This window comes from Gorilla gorilla, chromosome 20, assembly GCF_029281585.2.
Source record: "Gorilla gorilla gorilla isolate KB3781 chromosome 20, NHGRI_mGorGor1-v2.1_pri, whole genome shotgun sequence".
NCBI classification, from domain to species: domain Eukaryota; kingdom Metazoa; phylum Chordata; class Mammalia; order Primates; family Hominidae; genus Gorilla; species Gorilla gorilla.
Window position 1 is genome coordinate 6,644,293 of NC_073244.2, and position 19,786 is coordinate 6,664,078.

At 63.2% G+C, this 19,786-nt stretch overlaps 2 protein-coding genes across 2 annotated transcripts in view; one reads left to right on the forward strand and one right to left on the reverse strand.

The window, feature by feature from the left end:
- Nucleotides 1-3,973, forward strand: CFD (complement factor D). Its single transcript, XM_055371004.2, has 5 exons — nt 1-107; nt 1,016-1,172; nt 1,260-1,404; nt 2,162-2,419; nt 3,756-3,973. Exons 1-5 carry the CDS (start codon nt 53-55, stop codon nt 3,915-3,917), a joined length of 777 nt encoding a protein of 258 aa, XP_055226979.1. The 5' UTR covers nt 1-52; the 3' UTR covers nt 3,918-3,973.
- The window catches only part of MED16 (mediator complex subunit 16), a 27,059-nt gene continuing 11,242 nt past the window's right edge, over nt 3,970-19,786 (reverse strand). Inside the window, exons 7-15 of the mRNA XM_055371003.1 lie at nt 18,472-18,627; nt 16,267-16,478; nt 15,297-15,503; nt 13,548-13,758; nt 11,738-11,871; nt 10,362-10,554; nt 9,196-9,412; nt 6,732-6,815; nt 3,970-6,368 (exon numbers count right to left, since the gene is read on the reverse strand). Of these exons, the coding sequence (XP_055226978.1) occupies nt 6,242-6,368; nt 6,732-6,815; nt 9,196-9,412; nt 10,362-10,554; nt 11,738-11,871; nt 13,548-13,758; nt 15,297-15,503; nt 16,267-16,478; nt 18,472-18,627 (1,541 nt within the window). The 3' untranslated portion in view covers nt 3,970-6,241. The remainder of the gene's footprint in view (nt 6,369-6,731; nt 6,816-9,195; nt 9,413-10,361; nt 10,555-11,737; nt 11,872-13,547; nt 13,759-15,296; nt 15,504-16,266; nt 16,479-18,471; nt 18,628-19,786) is intronic.

Sequence of the window (19,786 nt, forward strand, 5' to 3'; positions counted from 1 at the left end):
AGCACCCCCAGGGCCCTGCCTGGGTCAGTGTCTCAGCCACAGCGGCTTCACCATGCACAGCTGGGAGCGCCTGGCAGTTCTGGTCCTCCTAGGAGCGATCACCTGCGGTGAGGAGGCCTGGGCCTGGGGTGAGGGACAGGGCTGTGTAGGGGCGTGGTGCTCCCCTCCGTCACACGGACGGTCCTCCAGCCCCTCCAGGTGGGCAGGAAGGGGGTGTCTCTCCTCACTAATGGAAGGCTCTGAACGCTGAAAAATTCTAGAAAATTCAGATTGGAAATCGGAACTTTCTGGAGTCAGCTTTTCTTGCAGACAGAGTCTGAACGTCTGCGTGGAAAACTTCATCTGCGTGGCTGACTGGGCTGGCCCAGGCACTGGTTGGGTCAGCCCCATTTCTCTTATGTCCAACTGGAAGGCACTGCGCCCAGGGTAGGGCGCTGGGATCTGCCCCCGGTCCCCAGCCCACTGTGGGTTCTGTACTCTGGGGCATTCCCGCCCGAGGGTATCTGAGTTTGCAACGCTGAGGGGCCCCAAGACGGAAACGGGATTCTTTTTTTTCTTTTTTTTTTTTTTTTTTGATAGGGAGTCTCGCTCTGTCGTCCAGGCTGGAGTGCAGTGGTGCGATCTCGGCTCACTGCAAACTCCGACTCCCGGGTTCAAGCGATTCTCCTGCCTCGGCCTCCCGAGTAGCTGAGATTATAGGCCACGCCGACTAAATTTTGTATTTTTTTTTTTTTTTAAGTAGAGACAGGGTTTCACCATGTTGGCCAGGCTGGTCTCGAACTCCTGACCTCGTGATCTGCAGCCCCCGCCCCCGCCCCCGCCCCCGCCCCCGCCCCCGCCCCCGCCCCCACCGCGCGGCCTCACAAAGTGCTGAGATTACAGGCGTGAGCCACCGCGCCCAGAGATGGGATTCTTGCGGGGAGCGGCCTGGGGGGTGAGAGCTGGGATCCCGTCAGGCAGCCTCGCCCGGGGGAGGAGTCCACCCCGCGGCCCTCACGCGCCCGCCCACCCACAGAGGCGCCGCCCCGTGGTCGGATCCTGGGCGGCAGAGAGGCCGAGGCGCACGCGCGGCCCTACATGGCGTCGGTGCAGGTGAACGGCGCGCACCTGTGCGGCGGCGTCCTGGTGGCGGAGCAGTGGGTGCTGAGCGCGGCGCACTGCCTGGAGGACGCGTGAGTGCCCGCGCCGCGCGGGGGAAGAGCCCGGGTGGGGTGGGGGGAGTCGGCTGGCACCGACCGCGGACTCCGTCCCGTCCCCAGGGCCGACGGGAAGGTGCAGGTTCTCCTGGGCGCGCACTCCCTGTCACAGCCGGAGCCCTCCAAGCGCCTGTACGACGTGCTCCGCGCAGTGCCCCACCCGGACAGCCAGCCCGACACCATCGACCATGACCTCCTGCTGCTACAGGTCGGCCCCGTGTAGCGCAGTCCCTCCTGCGGCGCTGGGATCCCCGGGCCACCCTCACTCCACCCCGCCTACACCGCGCCCCGGGTCCAGCCTCGAACTCTCTTGCTGCATGGGGACCCCGCCCCACAACCCCCACACCCTCACCCCGGGTCTAGCCTCGACCTCTCTTGCTGCGCTGGGAGACCCCCACCCCCTGCACCCTTACCCCGGGTCCAGCCTCGACCTCTCCTGCTGCATGGGGACCCCGCCCCACAACCCCCACACCCTCACCCCGTGTCCAGCCTCGACCTCTCTTGCTGCATGGGGACCCCGCCGTACAACCCCGGCACCCTCACCCCGGGTCCAGCCTCGACCTCTCTTGCTGCATGGGGACCCCGCCCCACAACCCCCACACCCTCACCCCGGGTCTAGCCTTGACCTCTCTTGCTGCGCTCGGAGCCCCCCCACCCCCTGCACCCTCACCCCGGGTCCAGCCTCGACCTCTGTGGCTGCACTGGGAGCCCCCCCACCCCCCGCTCCCCCTGCATCCCCATCCCGGTTCCAGCCTCGACCTTTGCAGCTGCACTGGTGAGCCTCGCACCCACCCCATCCCCACCTGCACCCCACTCAGGGTCTAGCCTAGATCTCTTCTGCTGCACTGAGACCCCCGCCCCTGCCCTGATGCCCACCTCCCCCGTCCCGTCTCCCCGAGCCTAGCGGCATTCTCCGCAGCCTCGCACCCCCGCACTCCAACCCTGACGTCCGCCTCCACCCCCAGCTGTCGGAGAAGGCCACGCTGGGCCCTGCTGTGCGCCCCCTGCCCTGGCAGCGTGTGGACCGCGACGTGGCGCCGGGAACTCTCTGCGACGTGGCCGGCTGGGGCATAGTCAACCACGCGGGCCGCCGCCCGGACAGCCTGCAGCACGTGCTCTTGCCAGTGCTGGACCGCGCCACCTGCAACCGGCGCACCCACCACGACGGCGCCATCACCGAGCGCATGATGTGCGCGGAGAGCAATCGCCGGGACAGCTGCAAGGTGAGCCTTCAGGCCTGGGAGGAGACGCGGGGCCTGCAGGCCCCGGGAAGGGCCTGCAGAGGGAGCGGGAAGCAGGGGGCAAGTAGGAACAGGGCCCAGGGAAGGCGCGGGGCGCGTAGGGGGCGGGAACTGGAAGAGGGGCGGTGCATGAGGGTGGCCCGTGGGCGGGGCCTGTACGAGGGGGCGGGGCATGTGGGTAGGGTGGGGCCTTGGGGGCAAGGCCTGGAGAAGGTGCAGGGCCTCTGGAGAGGGTGGGGCTGAAGAAGGGTCAGGGCGGACAAAAAGGGCAGGAACGGGTGGGATGTGGAAGGACCTGTGGGTTAGGGTGGGGATAGGGGGCGGGGCTCGAGGAGGGGGCGGAGTCCAGTAACAGCGGGACTGCAAGGGGGCGAGACCAGGAAGAGGGGTGGGGCATGAGGGGCAGGGCATGGAGGAAGGAGAGGTACCTGTGGGTAGGGTGGGGCTGGAGAAGGGTCAGGGCGGGCAAAAAGGGCAGGAACGGGTGGGATGTGGAAGGACCTGTGGGTTAGGGTGGGGATAGGGGGCGGGGCTCGAGGAGGGGGCGGAGTCCAGTCACAGCAGGACTGCAAGGGGGCGAGGCCAGGAAGAGGAGTGGGGCATGAGGGGCAGGGCATGGAGGAAGGAGCGGTACCTGTGGGGAGGGTGGGGTTGGAGAAGGGTCAGGGCGGGCAAAAGGGCAGGTGGCAGAGAAAGGGTGGGAGGTATAGGGGGCGGGCACGTGGAGGAAGGGGCGGGGCACAGGACGGGGCGGGGCAGGTGGAAGGGGCGGGAACCTCTGAAGGGGCAGGGCTGGTGCGGAGCGGGATCGGTGCTGTGGCGGGGAAGAGAAGGGGTCCTGAGCAGGGCCGAGGTTTAAGAGCAGCCGAGGCTTGCGTGGTAGCCGGGGCCAAGATTGGGTGGGGCTCTGAGGGGCGTGGCCTGAGGTGAGTGGGGACTGAGCAGAGCAGGTGGCCACTGAGACGCGTTAGGGCAGAAGTGGGATCCACGGCAAGTCAAAGCTTGGAAGAGCAGGAATGAGGTGTCGGACCCCATACTGGAAAGGGCCTGGAGCGGGGTGGGGTCGGGGGAACACGTGCTGAGATTGAGGCCAGAGGGGGTGTGGCCAGGAGCTGGGGGCGGGCCTAGAGGGGCGTGGTTTGTGGTTGTTGCCTAGGCGATAGGCGTGGTGCGGGGCTATTGACTAGTGAAGACCAGATTAACACGGGAGGCAGGAGCGAGCATTGTGGGGCGGGAGCGGCAGCCAGGTGAGGGGGTCGGACACGTGAGGCCGGGGTGGGTGCGGGCCGCCCCTCACGGCCCCGTCCTGTTCTGGTAGGGTGACTCCGGGGGCCCGCTGGTGTGCGGGGGCGTGCTCGAGGGCGTGGTCACCTCGGGCTCGCGCGTTTGCGGCAACCGCAAGAAGCCCGGGATCTACACTCGCGTGGTGAGCTATGCGGCCTGGATCGACAGCGTCCTGGCCTACGGTGCCGGGGCCTGAAGGTCAGGGTCACCCAAGCAACAAAGTCCCGAGCAATGAAGTCATCCACTCCTGCATCTGGTTGGTCTTTATTGAGCACCTACTATATGCAGAGGGGGAGGCCGAGGTGGGAGGATCATTGGATCTCAGGAGTTCGAGATCAGCCTGGGCCACGTAGCGCGACTCCATCTCCACAAAAAAATAAAAAATTAGCTGGGCAATTGGCGGACATGGAGGTGGGTGCCTGTGGTTGCAGCTACTCAGGAGGCTGAGGTGGGAGGATGACTTGAACCCAGGAGGTTGAGGCTGCAGTGAGTTGTGATTGCACCACTGCCCTCCAGCCTGGGCAACAGAGTGAAACCTTGTCTCTCTCTCCAAAAAAAAAAAAAAAAAAAAATTCTGCGTGGTGGCTCACGCCTGTAATCCCAGCACTTTGGGGGGCCGAGGCGGGCGGATCATTTGAGGTCAGGAGTTCCTGACCAGCCTGACCAACGTGGTGAAACCCCGTCTCTACTAAAAATACAAAAAAAATTAGCTGAGCATGGTGGCGGGCACCTGTAGCCCCAGCTACTCAGGAGGCTGAGGCAGGAGGATCGCTTGAACCCGGGAGGCGGAGGTTGCAGTGAGCTGAGATCGCACCACTGCACTCCGACCTGGGTGACAAAGCGAGACTCTGTCTCAAAACAAAAACAGAAACATTAAAAAGAGAGGAAGGCGGGAAGCTACAGATAAAAGCGCAAGAACTGAAAATACAGCCAAGTTACGGGTCCAGCGCTTCCGTGGGGCTGACGCGGCCACACGGCGGCACCCTTGCTCTTCCCTGGAAGTCGGAGAAGGGACACACACACACGCACGCCCGCCCGCCAGGCATAGGTGTCCCCTCCTGGTCTGGCTCATATCGTTTCCCTCTGCTTACCAAGGGGGATGTGAGCGTCTTCTGTGTGCAAGGCTGTGGGCTAAGACTCAGGTGCACAGAAACCCTGCGAGGCCATGTTCTTATGACCCATATCGCATAAGGGGAAACTGAGGCTCACAGGGGCTGTGTGACTCTCCTGACATTACACAGAAGCTCCAGGACACAGCCTGGACTGGAGCCCAGAGCCACGGAGCCTGCCTTCACAAACCACCCTGGGTGCGGCCAGACCCACAGCAGGACGACGAGCAGCGGCACCTGCTGGAGGCCCTGGACCTCAGGTCACTCTTCTTGGCAAGGCCAGGGAGGACACCTGAGGCCCTGTGCCCTTTCTCCCACCTGGTGGAGGGGCAGCCAGACGCTATCGTAGAAAAAGAGACTGATGGGCCAGGCGCGGTGGCTCACGCCTGTAATCCCAGCACTTTGGGAGGCCGAGGCAGGCAGATCACAAGGTCAGGAGATTGAGACCATCCTGGCCAACACGGTGAAATCCCATCTCCACTAAAAATACAAAAAAATTAGCCGGGTGTGGTGGCGGATGCCGGTAGTCCCGGAAGGCGGGACCCCTGGGGACAGCAACAGAAACGGCAGAAACTTGGCCCAGGGGCTAAGCAACCTCCAGCAGAGAGCAGCTGGAGAAACACAACAGGGACAGAGTCAGGCAGAAACACAGAAACAGCATGCAGAGACGCACACACACACAGACCATACACAGAGAAGTGCAGAGATACCAGAGACACGCAGAGACAAGGAGAGCACGCAGAGACAGTATATAGACAGGCAGACAACACACTGAGAGGCAGATGCCTGGACAGAAGCCACCCTGACGATGGCCGCCCCATCCCATCCACCGGCCTGCTGTGTCCTGTCCCCACTGCTCCACTTTGGATACCCCTGGACTCGGCATCCACTAGGTGCCCCATAAATGGTGAAGGATTTAAAGACAGGCCAAGAGGACACAGGCTCCCGGCACCAAATTGAGGTCGTGGGTGGGGTCGGGGGCACTGACGGCAGGTACGTGGGCCTGGGCGCAGAGGGAGTTTATTGGACCTGTCCTTCCCAGCCGCTGCTTGTCCAGGTTCAGCGCTCTCCGCGGATGAGGCAAGGAAACCGAGGAGACGCCTGAGCCAGGTCACAAGGTCCGCCTGGACCCCCGGCCATCACGGACGGTCCTCTGGATGCAGACGGTCCAGGGATCTGGGGATCCAGGGATCTGGGGGTCCTGGGAGGGTGGTGTGTGGACCACGGGCCCAGCTGGACAAAGGCAGGGGCTTCCTCAGAAGCTCTGCTGGTCATGCAGGCGTCCGGCCCACGGCCTTCAACAGCCCTGCAGGGCGGGCTGAGGTTAACCGCACCGAGGAGTCCAGGGCGAACGGTGGCTCTTGCAGCAGCCAGGCTGAGGGGTAGCTGAGTAGCTGAGGGGCAGCTGGGCTCAGGGGTAGCTGAGGGGCACCCGCCACCAGAGCCCACCACACAGGCAGTTCTTGATCCAGCGCTGCTCCCACTGCTTCACCGCCGTGGTCCTGTTGGGCGACTTGAGCATGGTGACACAGCCGCATCTGCGGGGAGGCAGGCACTGAGCGGGCTCCCACTTCCAGGCGGGCCTCCCTCACGCCTGCCCCACTTTTGCTTCCAGGCAGGTCTCCCTCTGCCCGCCGTCCCTCACGCTTGCTCCCCACGTCCCCACCTGCCACACGGCCTCTGCCCATGCTTCTCCTCCCACCAGCAATGCTGCTCCCTGAACTAGCCCCACCACACCAAGTTAACTGCTCCACATCCTGGGATCCTGGCTCCAACACTCCCTCTGGGACGTGCTCCCTCCACCACCCTTGACCGTCTAGAGCGCTGGCTGGGGGCTGGAATCAGCTGGGCCGTCCCCAGCTGCACAGCTCTGGGAGTCAGCGGTTCCGGGGGCCCCTCACCTGGTGCAGGCCTTGCATTCCTCCGTGGGGCAAGCGCCAAGGTGCAGCCTCCGCAGGTGGTCGATCTTGGGCTGGCCTGGGGCCCTGGCGGGAGAGGGGAGAACGTGAGGGAGGCCTGGGCACCATGAGGCCAGGGCCAGGTTCCGGCAGGGGCATCTGGCCACAGGCAGGGGTGGAGGGAATGGCCGGCCTCACACCATCTGCCAGGTGGGCCCAGATGTCTGTGAACAGTGAGGTGGGAGGTGCGGGACCACCTGAGACAGGCCCAGTAAAGGGGGCGGGACCCCCCACACGGAGGAGGGTTGGTCTCCCAGGTGCCTGGGGAGCTTGAGGCTCAGAGACCCAGTAAAGGGGACGGGGCCCACAGGGACGAGGGTCCGTCCGCCACGTGCCCGGGGAGCCTGAGGTGCAGAGAAGGTGCTTGTGACGCTCCCATTTGAGGCTGGACAGAAGCAGGTACATGGGGACTTCCACAACACCTCTGCCCAGACACCCGGCCTGGAAGCGCCAGGACCTCTGAACGACAAGATTCTGGTGGCAAAAGCTGCCCTCGGTGGCGGGTGGGGGACCTGGGTCTGGGTGGGGGTGGGCCGGCTTATTCTGCTGTCATTAAATATTTGAAATTTTCCCAGTTTACAAGCCTCTGACGTAACCATCCTCTCTTTCCATCAAGTCTTTTCCTGAAACCCAAACCCTCGTGTGTGACTCATTAGGAGGCCCCTCCCACGGTGAGCACGAGGAAGAAAATGCTGCCGGTCCTAGAGCCGAGCCAGGGCGCCTTCCCGGAGGTCCTGGAGCCGAGCCGGGGCCTTCCCCGGAGGTCCTGGAGCCGAGCCGGGGCCTTCTCCGGAGCAGGGCTGCTGGAGGTTCACTTCATTTTCTTCCTTTTGCTCATCTGTGTTTTCTAAAATTCCAGCCCTGAGCAATCAGTGGCTCAGAGGGTTTGCATGTGCTTCTTGTCAAACGTGTGTCTGAAACAGGCTGGGGGTCTGACAGGCCTGGGTTCAAATCCTGACTCGGCCACTTCCTGACCGCGTGACCCCAGACGAGTGGGGTGACAAGGTCCCACCCTTTCCAGGCTGGGTTTCCTCACCATGAAATGGGGTGACAAGGTCCCACCTCACAGGGCTGCTGGGCAGCCAGGGTCAGCTCAGCACGCTTGGGTTGCCCAAACCCCGCACGTTCCAGAGGAAGGCCAGCCTCGGGCCCTGCAAGGTGACCTCTTGCCCCCGGGAGATCCTCCTGATGAGGTGTCTGCTCAGCGGGGCCCTGGGCCATATGCTAAGGCGTCTCTCTCCATCCACAGAGGGATCTACGGCGAGGCCTGACATCCAGGGGGGCCAGAGACTAAGGGCAGAGACTAAGGGCAGAGGCTAAGGCAGGGCGCCCTGTACAGTGAGGCCAGCACACAATCAGGAAACACCAAGGCAAGGCCGGGGCGGTGGCTCACACCTGTAATCCCAGCACTTTGGGAGGGCAAGGCAGGTGGATCACCTGAGGTCAGGAGTTCAAGACCAGCCTGGCCAACATTGCAAAACCGCCTCTATACCAAAAATACAAAAAATACCTAGGTGTGGTGGCTCATGCCTGTAATCCCAGCTACTGGGAAGGCTGAGGTAGGAGAATCATTTGAACCCGGGAGGCAGACGTTGCAGTGAGCCAAGACAGCACTACTGCACTCCAGCCTGGGCAACAGAGCGAGACCCTGTCGGGGAGAGAAAAAAAAAAGCAAGAGGGTGAATGGAAGGGCTAGGTGCCCGTGTGGGGGGTGGTTCATGACACAGCAGAGGACACCACTGGGGATGGAGTTAGGGGCACCTGGAAGGAAGCAGCAGTCATGGCCGTGTGGATTCTGGAGGCCTGGGGCAGGACATGGAGGGAGGCAGCCGTGTGGATTCAGGGGTCCCGGGGCGGGACATGGAGGGAGGCAGCCGTGTGGATTCAGGGGTCCCGGGGCGGGACATGGAAGGAGGGAGCCGTGTGGATTCGGGGGGACCCGGGGCGGGACATGGAGGGAGGGAGCCGTGTGGATTCGGGGGGACCCGGGGTGGGACATGGAGGGAGGGAGCCGTGTGGATTCAGGGGGACCCGGGGCGGGACATGGAGGGAGGCAGCCGTGTGGATTCCGGGGTCCCGGGGCGGGACATGGAGGGAGGGAGCCGTGTGGATTCGGGGGGACCCGGGGCGGGACATGGAGGGAGGGAGCCGTGTGGATTTGGGGCGGCCCGGGGCAGGACATGGAGAGACGGAGCCGTGTGGATTCGGGGGGGCCCAGGGCAGAACATGGAGGGAGGGAGCCATGTGGACGTGGGGGGTCCTGGGGAAGGACATGGAGGGAGGGAGCCGTGTGGATTCGGGGGGAGCCGTGTGGATTCGGGGGGAGCCGTGTGGATTCGGGGGGACCCGGGGCAGGACATGGAGGAAGGAGTCCTGTGTTTGGGGACCAATGCAGGGACACACGCACCTGGCGAGGCCATCGAGCTGCAGGGTGGCAGCACTGCCAGGCAGCGTGGGCGCCCGGCCGAACTGCAGACGAAGGGGCTGCTTGGGCTGCAGGCGGCTGACCAGGCCATCGCTGGCGGGCAGCCAGTCCAGGCTGGGGATAAGCAGCTGGCTGGGCAGGAGGCAGCACTCATCCACCAGCGCCTCGTCCGGCTCACTCGCTGGGCCCTCATCGCGACCTGTGGAGAGAGGTGGCGGAGGTCTCAGTGCCCCTGACTGGGGCACCGCCCGGCCACCCGGGACATGCTGGGAGCCCCTCCAGCTCAGGAGCACCAGGTCAGGGCCCCAGCTCTGCCTGCCTGGCTGGGTGACCCCGGGGTTCTCTTACCAGGTCAGGGCCCGGCTCTGCCTGCCTGCCTGGGTGACCCCGGGGTTCTCTTACCAGGTCAGGGCCCGGCTCTGCCTGCCTGCCTGGGTGACCCCAGGGTTCTCTCCCCGTCTCTGGCCTGTCATGAGACTCCCTCATTCACTTAAAAAGTATGTGGGAAGCACTGTGCCTTTTCCAGACACCAGGATGTAAGAATGACACAGCCCACCCTCCTCACATACACACAACCCGACAAGGAGAGACAGCAAACAGGTGCCTGGGAGTGGCTGCCATCCCAAAAGCACCCACACAGAGCATGGACCTGTGCTAGGAACTGGGGAAATGACAGAGATCAAGTCAGAGCCACTGCCACCTGCAGGGGCTTATATTCTGGCAGGGGGGCTCAGGCAGGGCTTGTGTTTTGGTAGGGAGAGGGGAGAGGGGAGAGGGGAGAGGGAGAGGGGAGAGGGGAGAGGGGAGAGGGGGAGGGGAGAGGGGGAGGGGAGCGGGGGAGGGGAGCGGGGGAGGGGAGCGGGGAGCGGGGGAGGGGAGCGGGGAGCGGGGGAGGGGAGCGGGGAGCGGGGGAGGGGAGCGGGGAGCGGGGGAGGGGAGCGGGGAGCGGGGGAGGGGAGCGGGGAGAGGGGGAGGGGAGCGGGGGAGGGGAGGGGGAGCGGGGGAGGGGAGCGGGGGGGAGGGGGAGGGGGAGCGGGGGGGAGGGGGAGGGGGAGCGGGGGGGAGGGGGAGGGGGAGCGGGGGGGAGGGGGAGGGGGAGCGGGGGGGAGGGGAGGGGAGGGGGAGGGGTGGGCTGGGGGGGGCCTCACAGCAGATCCATAGCTTGGTGAGCAGGCGGAAGAGCAGGGACATGCTGTCCTGGGTATCCGAGGTGGCCGTGTACACGGGCAAGCAGCTGGGCTTCAGAAGGCCCCAGATGCGGATGACCACCATCAATTCCCGAAGCATGCCCAGCGAGGTGCCGTCCCGCAGGAAGCTGTGGCCCGGCCTCAGCAGGGAACCCTGCCAGAAAGAGGCATTGGTGTGGCTGGGGCGGCAGGGGGCAGATGGCAATGGGATGAGAGATCTCTTGGGGTCAGTGGAACCCCGACCGGGAGGCAATGGATTAGGGTCTGGGACATTTGTGGTGGTGAGGACTGGGGTGCTCCTGGCACCGAATGGGTGGATGCCGGGGACACTGCTCAGAGCCCTGCAGGGCCCAGGACAGCCCCATTTGGAGAGTCGTCCCATCCCTCAGAGTCCACAAGACTAAGAGGAGGCTCTGGCTGAGGCCAATATCCCCACCTGCACGTGGAGGAGCAGCCGCCCCCTCCTACAGCTGCGGGCCCCTGGTGACTGTACTGGGAGCTGAGAGGACCAGGGAAGGGAGGCCCCGGGGGTGGCCCCTGGCAGCCTAAAGCCCCACAAAAAGAAGACAGGGACTTCAAACCATCCCTGATGGGCGCGGTGGAGAAGGGCGGGCCCCAGGGCAGGATGAAGCCGGGTGGGCGGGGCGGAAGAAATCACAGCTGGGGCAGGACTGAGTGTACCGGCGGGGGGTGGGGGCGAGGTTGGAGCCCTGGTCAGGGGCGCACAAGCCGCAGAACTGAAGGTGGGGGGTGTGGATGGAGACTTGACTTCAAAGCCGCCCACCCCAGGCGCAGGGAGCTGGGGAGGGTAAGGGGTGGGGGCAGCAGCAGGAGCAGGGCGAACCGGGCTTCATGTAGGGGTGCGGCTGAGGAGGAGCAGGGCCTGGGAGGCGGGGCTTTGAGAATGGGCAGGAAGGGTGTGGCCAAGGAAAGGCTTCTTGCAGGAGAGGCTTCATGGAGGAGAGGGCTCCGGGGGAGGGGAGGGCTCCGGGGGAGGGGAGGGCTCCGGGGCAGGGGAGGGCTCCGGGGCAGGGGAGGGCTCCGGGGCAGGGGAGGGCTCCGGGGCAGGGGAGGGCTCCGGGGCAGGGGAGGGCTCCGGGGCAGGGGAGGGCTCCGGGGCAGGGGAGGGCTCCGAGGTGGGGCAGGGCTTAGGGAGGGGTGGGCTAGGAAGTGGGGGTTTAAGAAGAGACAGACTTAGGAGGTGGGACTCCAAGTAGAGGTGGGACTCCAAGTAGGGGCGGGGCTGAGGTGGTTTTGAGGGGCAGGGGCAGGGAAGCGGGGTCCTGATGGGGGGCGGGGCCCAGGTGAGCGTGGCCTTAGGGGAGAGCATGGCGCACCTGGTTGGGTAGGCTGGCCAGCAGGTACAGCACGAAGTCGCCCACCCACTGCAAGAGCTGCTGCAGCGCCTGCAGTGTGTTCATGTCCAACACAAATTCCTCCGTCTTGAGGTTGATCATGACCTTGTCAATGTCTGCAAGGACACGTGGGTCGGGTCGGGTCGGGTCGGCTCGGGCCTCTTGTACACACAGGGTGACCTAACTGCACCCCTCGGTCCTTCAAGCTGCACTGAGTGCCCACCCAGTGCCAGGACACAAGGGGACCCACACCGGGAACGAGAAGGGGGCGATGGCGTTGCCGGACAGAGAGGAACTGGGAGCCGACTGCCTGTCCCCACCGGGGGCCGCTGTGCTCCGCACCAACCAGCTTCTCTCGGCCTGCAGGCCTCGGCGCAGGCAGGTCCCCATGCCAGGGCCACCAGTGCTCAGACCCGGCCCGCTGGTGCACATCTGCCCCCTGCTCCGAGGTGAACTCTGTGAACACAGGGGCGTGTCCACAGTGTGCAGCTGCAGCCACCCCCGCCTGGCAGCTGGCGGCGGTTACACACCCAACAGATGCCTCTCGGATGGTGACTAGGGTGGTCCCACAGAAATAACCATGACTGTGCACACAGCTCCCAGCTACCAGGAGTGCCACGTGTCCACAGTCAACCGGGTACTCCAGACAAACGATAACCCTAAATTTTTTTTTTTTTTTTTTGAGACAGAGTCTCACTCTGTCGCCCAGGCTGGAGTGCAGTGGGGTGATCTCAGCTCACTGCAAGCTCCGCCCCCCGGGTTCACGCCATTCTCCTGCCTCAGCCTCCCGAGTAGCTGGGACTACAGGTGCCTGCCACCATGCCCGGCTGATTTTTGTATTTTTAGTAAAGACGGGGTTTCACCGTGTTAGCCAGGATGATCTCGATCTCCTGACCTCGTGATCAGCCCGCCTTGGCCTCCCAAAGTGCTGGGATTACACGCGAGTCGCCACGCCCAGCAACCCTGATTTTTAAAATAAACAGCCTGCCAGGCACAGTGGCTCACGCCTGTAATCCCAGCACTTTGGGAGGCCGAGGCGAGTGGGACACCACGTGCTGGGTGAGCCTGGGCGAGCTGCTTAGCCTTTCTGCCTCAGTCCCCTTACAGCAACACGGAAGAAGGAGCAGACCTGCCACACAGCACCCGGGTGCCGGGTGTCGGCCTGGGAGCATCTCAGCCCCCAGGAGGAGAGAGAGGTGGAAGGATCGCTTGAGCTCAGGAGGTCAAGACCAGCCTGGGCAACACAGTGAGACCCTGTCGCTACAAAAAATTAAAAACCGGGTGTGGTGGCGCATGTCTGTAATCCCAGCTACTCCAGAGGCTGAGGCGAGATTGCTTGAGCCCAGAAGGCAGAGGCTGCGCTGAGCTGGGATTGTGTAACCGTGCTGCAACCTGGATGACACAGTGAGACCCTGTCTCTAAAAGCCTGGGTGTGGTGTAATCCCAGCCTTTAGGCTATATCCCAGCACTTCAGGAGGCCAAGGTAGGCGGATCATTTGAGGTCAGGAGTTCGAGACCAGCCTGGCCAACATGGTGAAACCCCGTCTCTACTAAAAATACAAAAAATCAGCTGGGTGTGGTGGCACGTGCCTGTAATCCCAGCTACTTAGGAGGCTGAGGCAGGAGAATCACTTGAACCAGAGAGGCGGAGGCTGCAGTGAGCTGAGATCGCACCACTGCACTCCAGCCTGGGCGACAGAGTAAGACCCTATCTCAAAAGAGTAAAAAAAATAAAAATAAAAATAAATAGATGAAAGAAACCTCGAGGCCCCGGATGTGGAACGGGACCCACCGACGTCGGTGATCTTGGTGCAGATCTCGGTCAGCCGGTCGCCGGGGCTCTTGTCAGGCGTGTTGAGAAAGTGAGGGCGCAGCAGCGACTTCAGGGTGGAGCTGATGGCGATGAGGAAGAGCTTGGTGTGGTAGTCGCACACGCGGGTCACCGTGCAGGGCGACAGCTTGCAGAGCGAGGCCTTCATGGCCAGGATCCGGGTGGAGAGGACCTGAGGGCAGGAAGCCAGGTCACCCCAAGGGGCCGGAGCAGAGGCGCCCGCCAAGGCTCCAGCTGAGGAGAAGAGCAGTTCGACTCTGACACCAGGCGCTCGGTCAGGTGGGCAAGCTGCTCCGCCTCTGCACCGCAGCAACCTCATGGCAAAATAGGTGTGGAAGACCAGGCGCACAGGACCAGGTGCTGGGTTCTCAGCTGGGAGCGGCTCTGCCTCTGGTGGGGGCCCCTGGTGATGTCTGGAGACATTTTTAGTTGTCACCACCGGGGGTGCCTCTGCCAAGTAACGGGTGGAGGCTGGGGAGGCTGCTCAACAGGACACCCCCATCCCATAGGCTGCTCCAGCCCCCGATGTCTGTGGTGCCTGCGGGAAGACACCCTGGTCTAGCGAGAATGAATGAATGAGCTGAAGCATTTTGGGAGGCTGAGGCTGGAGGATACCTGGAGGCTGGGAGTTGGAGAGCCTGTGCGACATAGGACACCCCATCTCTACAAAAAATAGAAACAACTAAAAACAAAAATGAAATGCTTGGCACAGCGACGACCCAAGGAGGAAGAGGGTGAGGTCTCGCCATCACTAGCGCCGTCACTGGCTACGGATCCCAGCCACGCTGGGGTTTAGCCTCGCAGCCCCCGCCTGGGTCTCACGCGTTTCTCGGCAGGCTGTGCCGTGAATGGGATTTTTTTCCCATTTTATCTTCGTATTGGTTCCTGGTGGCACAGAGGAAAACAACTGAAGCTTAGAGGGCTGGTCCCACGTGCAGCTGCCGGCTGAGCTCGTTAGATATAAGGTCCTTCACAGACACTCTGGGATTGCAGGCGCATGACCACATCACTGCAAGGGACCCTTCTGGCACGTGGGCCTCCGTATCCGCTCCCTCCTCTCCTTCCGACGGGCGGGTCTCTGTGTGTTCATCTTCTGACCGTGTTTGCTAAGGCCTCACACCACAGGGCCACCGGGTGTGCATCCTAGTACCCATCACATTCTGAGAGGATGACTTAGACAGATACCTCCAGACTAGGAACACTGGAGAGGGGAGCCGTCCAGGGGGGATCAGGCCTTACCTGTGGGGCTTAACGTGTTACAGAGGAAACTTCCCAGGTAAGGAAAGAAAGTGCTTCTCTGAGGTGCAGCTTTCCTGGACGGGCCTCTGGGAGCACACCCCACACACAGCCTCACCTGCCGCAGGCTACCTGCCCCTCTTGCCCTCCGCCTGCCATAGAGCCCCCAACCCGCTGCAGGAAAACCCCTCCAGCTGCCACAACCCCCACATCTGCCATGGGGACCTCTACAACTGCTGCAGAGACCTCCTCCACCCTCCAAGGGAACCCCCTCCCTGCTGCTGGCCCTTTACTGACCACGGTGCCTCTGCCTGCCACAGGGACAGCCCCACCTGGCACGGGGACCCCACCTGGCACGGGGACCCCACCTGGCACGGGGACCCCACCTGGCACGGGGACCCCACCTGGCACGGGGACCCCACCTGGCACGGGGCCCTCACCTGCCACGGGGCCCCACCTGCCACGGGCCCCCACCTGCTGCAGGGCAGCGGTCTGACGCGTGTACTCCTCGTGCAGCTTCTCCACCAGGCTCTGTACCATGCTGGGCTGCACGTGCAGCAGGATGTCCCACCAGTCGTAGCCAGTCACCATGCAGTACTCCAGCAAGAAGAGCAGGTGCCGCAGCGCCAGCCCCACCTCCAGCGGGTGGCCCATGGAGGGTGAGAGGCGGAGCACGCTCAGCTGCCAGAGACAGAGCCCAAGGAGAGCCGGATGAGACGGGGCTGCGCCCTCAGCCGGGAGAGGAATAGGGCCCTGGGGCTGAGGCACGTGTGGGGGGCTGAGGCACGTGTGGGGGGCTGAGGCACGTGTGGGGGGCTGAGGCACGTGTGGGGGTCTGTGTGTGTGCACGCCCCCGTGTGCTGGCCTGTGTGTGCGCACGCCCCTGTATGTGGGTCTGTGTGTGTGCATGTGTCTGTAGTGTCTGTACCTTTCTGTCAGGGTCATGCACGATGCCTCTGGTAACAGGGAAGGAAACCTCCCTGAGCCCCGACTTCACTAGATGCCGAGCCAGGCTCACACTCGTCTCCTTTACCTGAGGAGTCTACCCCGCGAAAAGCACTCCTCTCAACAGCTCCTAGTTATGAAGCTCCTAATGTGTGCTGTGGGCCACCCCACTGACCTCGCTCAGTAAGACGAACCCATCACACAGACGAGGCAGCACAGGCAGGGGCTGGGCAGGGGCTGGGCAGGGGCAGGGGCAGGGGCAGGGGCTGGGCAGGGGCTGGGCAGGGGCAGGGGCAGGGGCAGGGGCAGGGGCTGGGCAGGGGCTGGGCAGGGGCTGGGCAGGGGCAGGGGCAGGGGCAGGGGCAGGGGCAGGGGCAGGGGCAGGGGCTTACACCTGTGGTCCCTTCCCCAGCAGCTCACCTTCCCCTGGTTGTCAATGCCCCCAGCCCCAGCCCCAGCCCCAGCCCCAGCCCCAGCCCCACGTGCCCCAGCAGCTTACCTTCCCCTGGTTGTCAATGCCCACCAGGGCCAGTGACGTCCATGACAGCTGCATAGCCTTCAAATGGACGGCGGGGCCCGCGGTGCGGGGGCGCTTCATGGCCGGCTCATCCACAGGCCTCGGGGCTGCAGAGCTGTAGAAGACGGCCATGGTCTGCAGTGAGAGCCGGTGCACGATGTGGACACTGCCGTCGTGGAAGGCCAAGGCCAGCCCTGCGGGGCACAGGCACTGCTTAGACACGGGCGGGGCACAGGCACTGCTTAGACACGGGCGGGGCACAGGCACTGCTTAGACATGGGTGGGGCACACGCACTGCTTAGACATGGGCGGGGCACAGACACTGCTTAGACACGGGCGGGGCACAGGCACTGCTTAGACACGGGCGGGGCACAGGCACTGCTTAGACATGGGCGGGGCACAGGCACTGCTTAGACATGGGCGGGGCACAGGCACTGCTTAGACATGGGTGGGGCCCAGGACACGTCCGCCGGGGGAGGGACCTCCTGCTCCGCAGGGTGTAGAGAGCCCGGGCTGCCCATCCAGGGGGTCGGCCCCCACCAACCGGCATCCAGTGCCCGTGACCCCCACCTGCTCTTTCTTTAGTTACAAAGTCCCTGAGCACCAGGGAAGCAGGAGCCAGCAGCCTTGGCCACACTGCTCCCAGCCCCTCCCAGCCGGGACCATGTCCTGGCTGACACGCCCCTCAAGGAGCGCGGGGGAGGGGGGCGCTACAGGTGGGGGACCAAGGGTTGGGGCTCCTGGCGTCCCAAAGAGAGGCATCTTAGGGTGGTGGGCTGGGGCTGTCACTCACACTGGGGTCTGCCATTGTACGAGGGCCGGGGGGGAGGTGGGGTCCAGAGCCCAAAGCTCATGGAAAAGAGAACATGAAAGGAGTCCCTGCAGTAGAGAGGCTGGAAAGCCGGGCGTGGTGGCTCACGCCTGTAATCCTAGCACTTTGGGAGGCTGAGGCGGGCAGATTGCCTGAGCTCAGGAGTTCGAGACCAGCCTGGGCAACAATGGTGAAACCCTGTCTCTACTAAAATACAAAAAATCAGCCGGGCTTGGCACGCGCCTGTAGTCCCAGCTACTCGGGAGGCTGAGGCAGGAAGTAGAATCACTTGAACCCAGGAGGCGGAGGTTGCAGTGATCCGAGATCACACCACTGCACTCCAGCCTGGGCAACAGAACGAGACTCCACCTCAAAAAATTAAAAAAATAAAAAATAAAAAATAGGAGAGCCAGGCCGGGCGCGGTGGCTCACGCCTGTAATCCCAGCACTTTGGGAGGCCGAGGCGGGCGGATCACGAGGTCAGGAGATCGAGGCCATCCTGGCTAACATTGTGAAACCCCGTCTCTACTAAAAATACAAAAAATTAGCCGGGCGTGGTAGTGGGCGCCTGTAGTCCCAGCTACTCGGGAGGCTGAGGCAGGAGAATGGCGTGAACCCAGGAGGTGGAGCTTGCAGTGAGCCGAGATCGCACCACTGCACTCCAGCCTGGGCGACAAAGCAAGACTCTGTCTCAAAAAAAAAAAAAAAAAAAATAGGAGCCTGGAAAATGGAGCATAAACCAAGGGTTTTGGAGCAGGGAACTGCATCCCCTCAACCTCTCTGCAGGCTCTGAGGAACAGCCCTGAGCCCCGAGCGGGTTTTGATAAACGCTCTTTCCAGGGAACCAGGGAAGAACGGGAGCTGGGGGAAGGAAGGGCCTGAGCTAGGGCCGACTTGTCCACATTTTACTGCTGAGCAAACAACAGGGTAAGCACTGAAGAGTGTGCAGACTCACTCAGGGGCACGGATGCCACGGTTTGAGCTCAGGACCACATTATGGCTGCTGCAGCACAGAGAGGACAGATGCCGCCTACCAGGAAGGAGTTCCACCAAGTTCCCCAGGCTCCCTTGTTGATTTGCAATGACTCTTTACATATTAAAGAACACTAGATCTGTCGCCAGCCTCACAGATCCCAAAAGATGAGATCTGCCTCCTAATTGGGAACCCATCAGAACCCAGGAGGCTGAGCTCCTACAGCCCCATGGCCTGTGCTCAGGGCCCACGTCCTCTGGTGTGAGCTCCCACGACCCCGTGGCCTGTGCTCAGGGCCCACCTCCCCTGGTGTGAGCTCCCACGGCCCTGTGGCCTGTGCTCAGGGCCCACCTCCCCTGGTGTGAACTGAGGCCCCACGTGGCTGCTGCTGGCTCCACCGTACCGAGGCCAGGGTAGAACTGTGTGTCGCTGGCCACCTTGAGGTCAGTGTTGGTGAGCGAGATGGGCAGCTTGGGCAGCGCCACGGCCGACACACGGTCCAGATCGTTGGTGGCCGACAGGATCCGCCATTTGAGAATCGTGGGCTGTTTGTCGCCAACTGAAAAGTCAGGGGCAGGAAAACAGGAAGGCAATGGAGTAAAGACAGGCTGAGACAGCCGCAGGAGCCCAGCACGGCCTGGTGTGCAACCTGCCCAGGGCCCTTCCCAGGTCTCATGCCACCCTGCTCCCATGCCCAGAACACCAGGCCCGGCCAATCCGAGCGCTTCGTGCCTCGGCCACTCATTGGTTCCAGGATGGGCACGTGACCCAAGGTGGGCCCTGGGATTTCATGGAAACCTGTGGGCCGGCGCCATCTCACCCCCCCGATGGGGCAGACAGTGGGGAGATGGCGCCACCTCAGACCTGCAGCCATGCAAACCCTAACACTCGCTCGGCCTTAGCCAGCTCAGCCGGGATTCCCATCCCTCCTCATCTACAATTCCAATAAAGCCATGCGGGATGGTCGCACCCACAGATCCGCTGCCTGACAGCCCCTGCGTGAAGACGCAGCTCCTCCCAACAGGTCAGAGACTTCTGGGAATCTCGGGCCAAGCCTTAGCAAATGTGACATGGCCGGGCACAGCGGCTCACATCTGCCACCCCAGGACTTTGGGAAGCCAACGCCAGAGGATGGCTTGAGTCCAGGAGTTCAAGACCAGCCTCGACAACACAGCAAGATCCCACTCTCTACAAAAAAACACAGTAAACATTAGCTGTGTGTGGTGATGCACGCCTGCGCACGCCTGTAGTCCCAGCTACTCAGGAGGTTGAGGTAGGATTGCTCGAGCCCAGGAAGATGAGGCTGCAGTGAGCCAAGATCACGCCACTGCACTCCAGCCTGGGCAACACAGCAAGAGCCTAGCTCAAAAACAAAAAACAAACAAAAACAGTGGCCCAGAGAGCACGTGTGGGGGGTCCTGCTGTGGCTGCGTGTGGGACACGGAGGGCAGCCAGAGCCGGCCTGCTGGAGCATGTGCGGCCAGTGGACAGGCCACGCCACCTCGGCTGCTAACCGCAGACACGTGGGAACCAGGAGAGCGCAGCTGAGGCAGCCACAGAAACAAACAGTGCAGGGCTGCTGGCCTGAGCTGCTCAGTTTGGGGCTGGCTTGTTACTCGGCTGAAGCTGACTACCACGCAGCTGCTCTATGCCACCCGCATCATGAGGTCTCTGCCCCGGACGGACCATCACGGTCACAGAGCCTTGACCTCCTGCAA

Bases quoted from the DNA above. Each gene is read 5' to 3' on its own strand.
- CFD (XM_055371004.2), top strand. From the start codon at position 53: ATGCACAGCTGGGAGCGCCTGGCAGTTCTGGTCCTCCTAGGAGCGATC. The intron at 108-1,015 runs GTGAGGAGGCCT...GCCCACCCACAG, and splicing joins CCTAGGAGCGATCACCTGCG to AGGCGCCGCCCCGTGGTCGG. The intron at 1,405-2,161 runs GTCGGCCCCGTG...CTCCACCCCCAG, and splicing joins ATGACCTCCTGCTGCTACAG to CTGTCGGAGAAGGCCACGCT.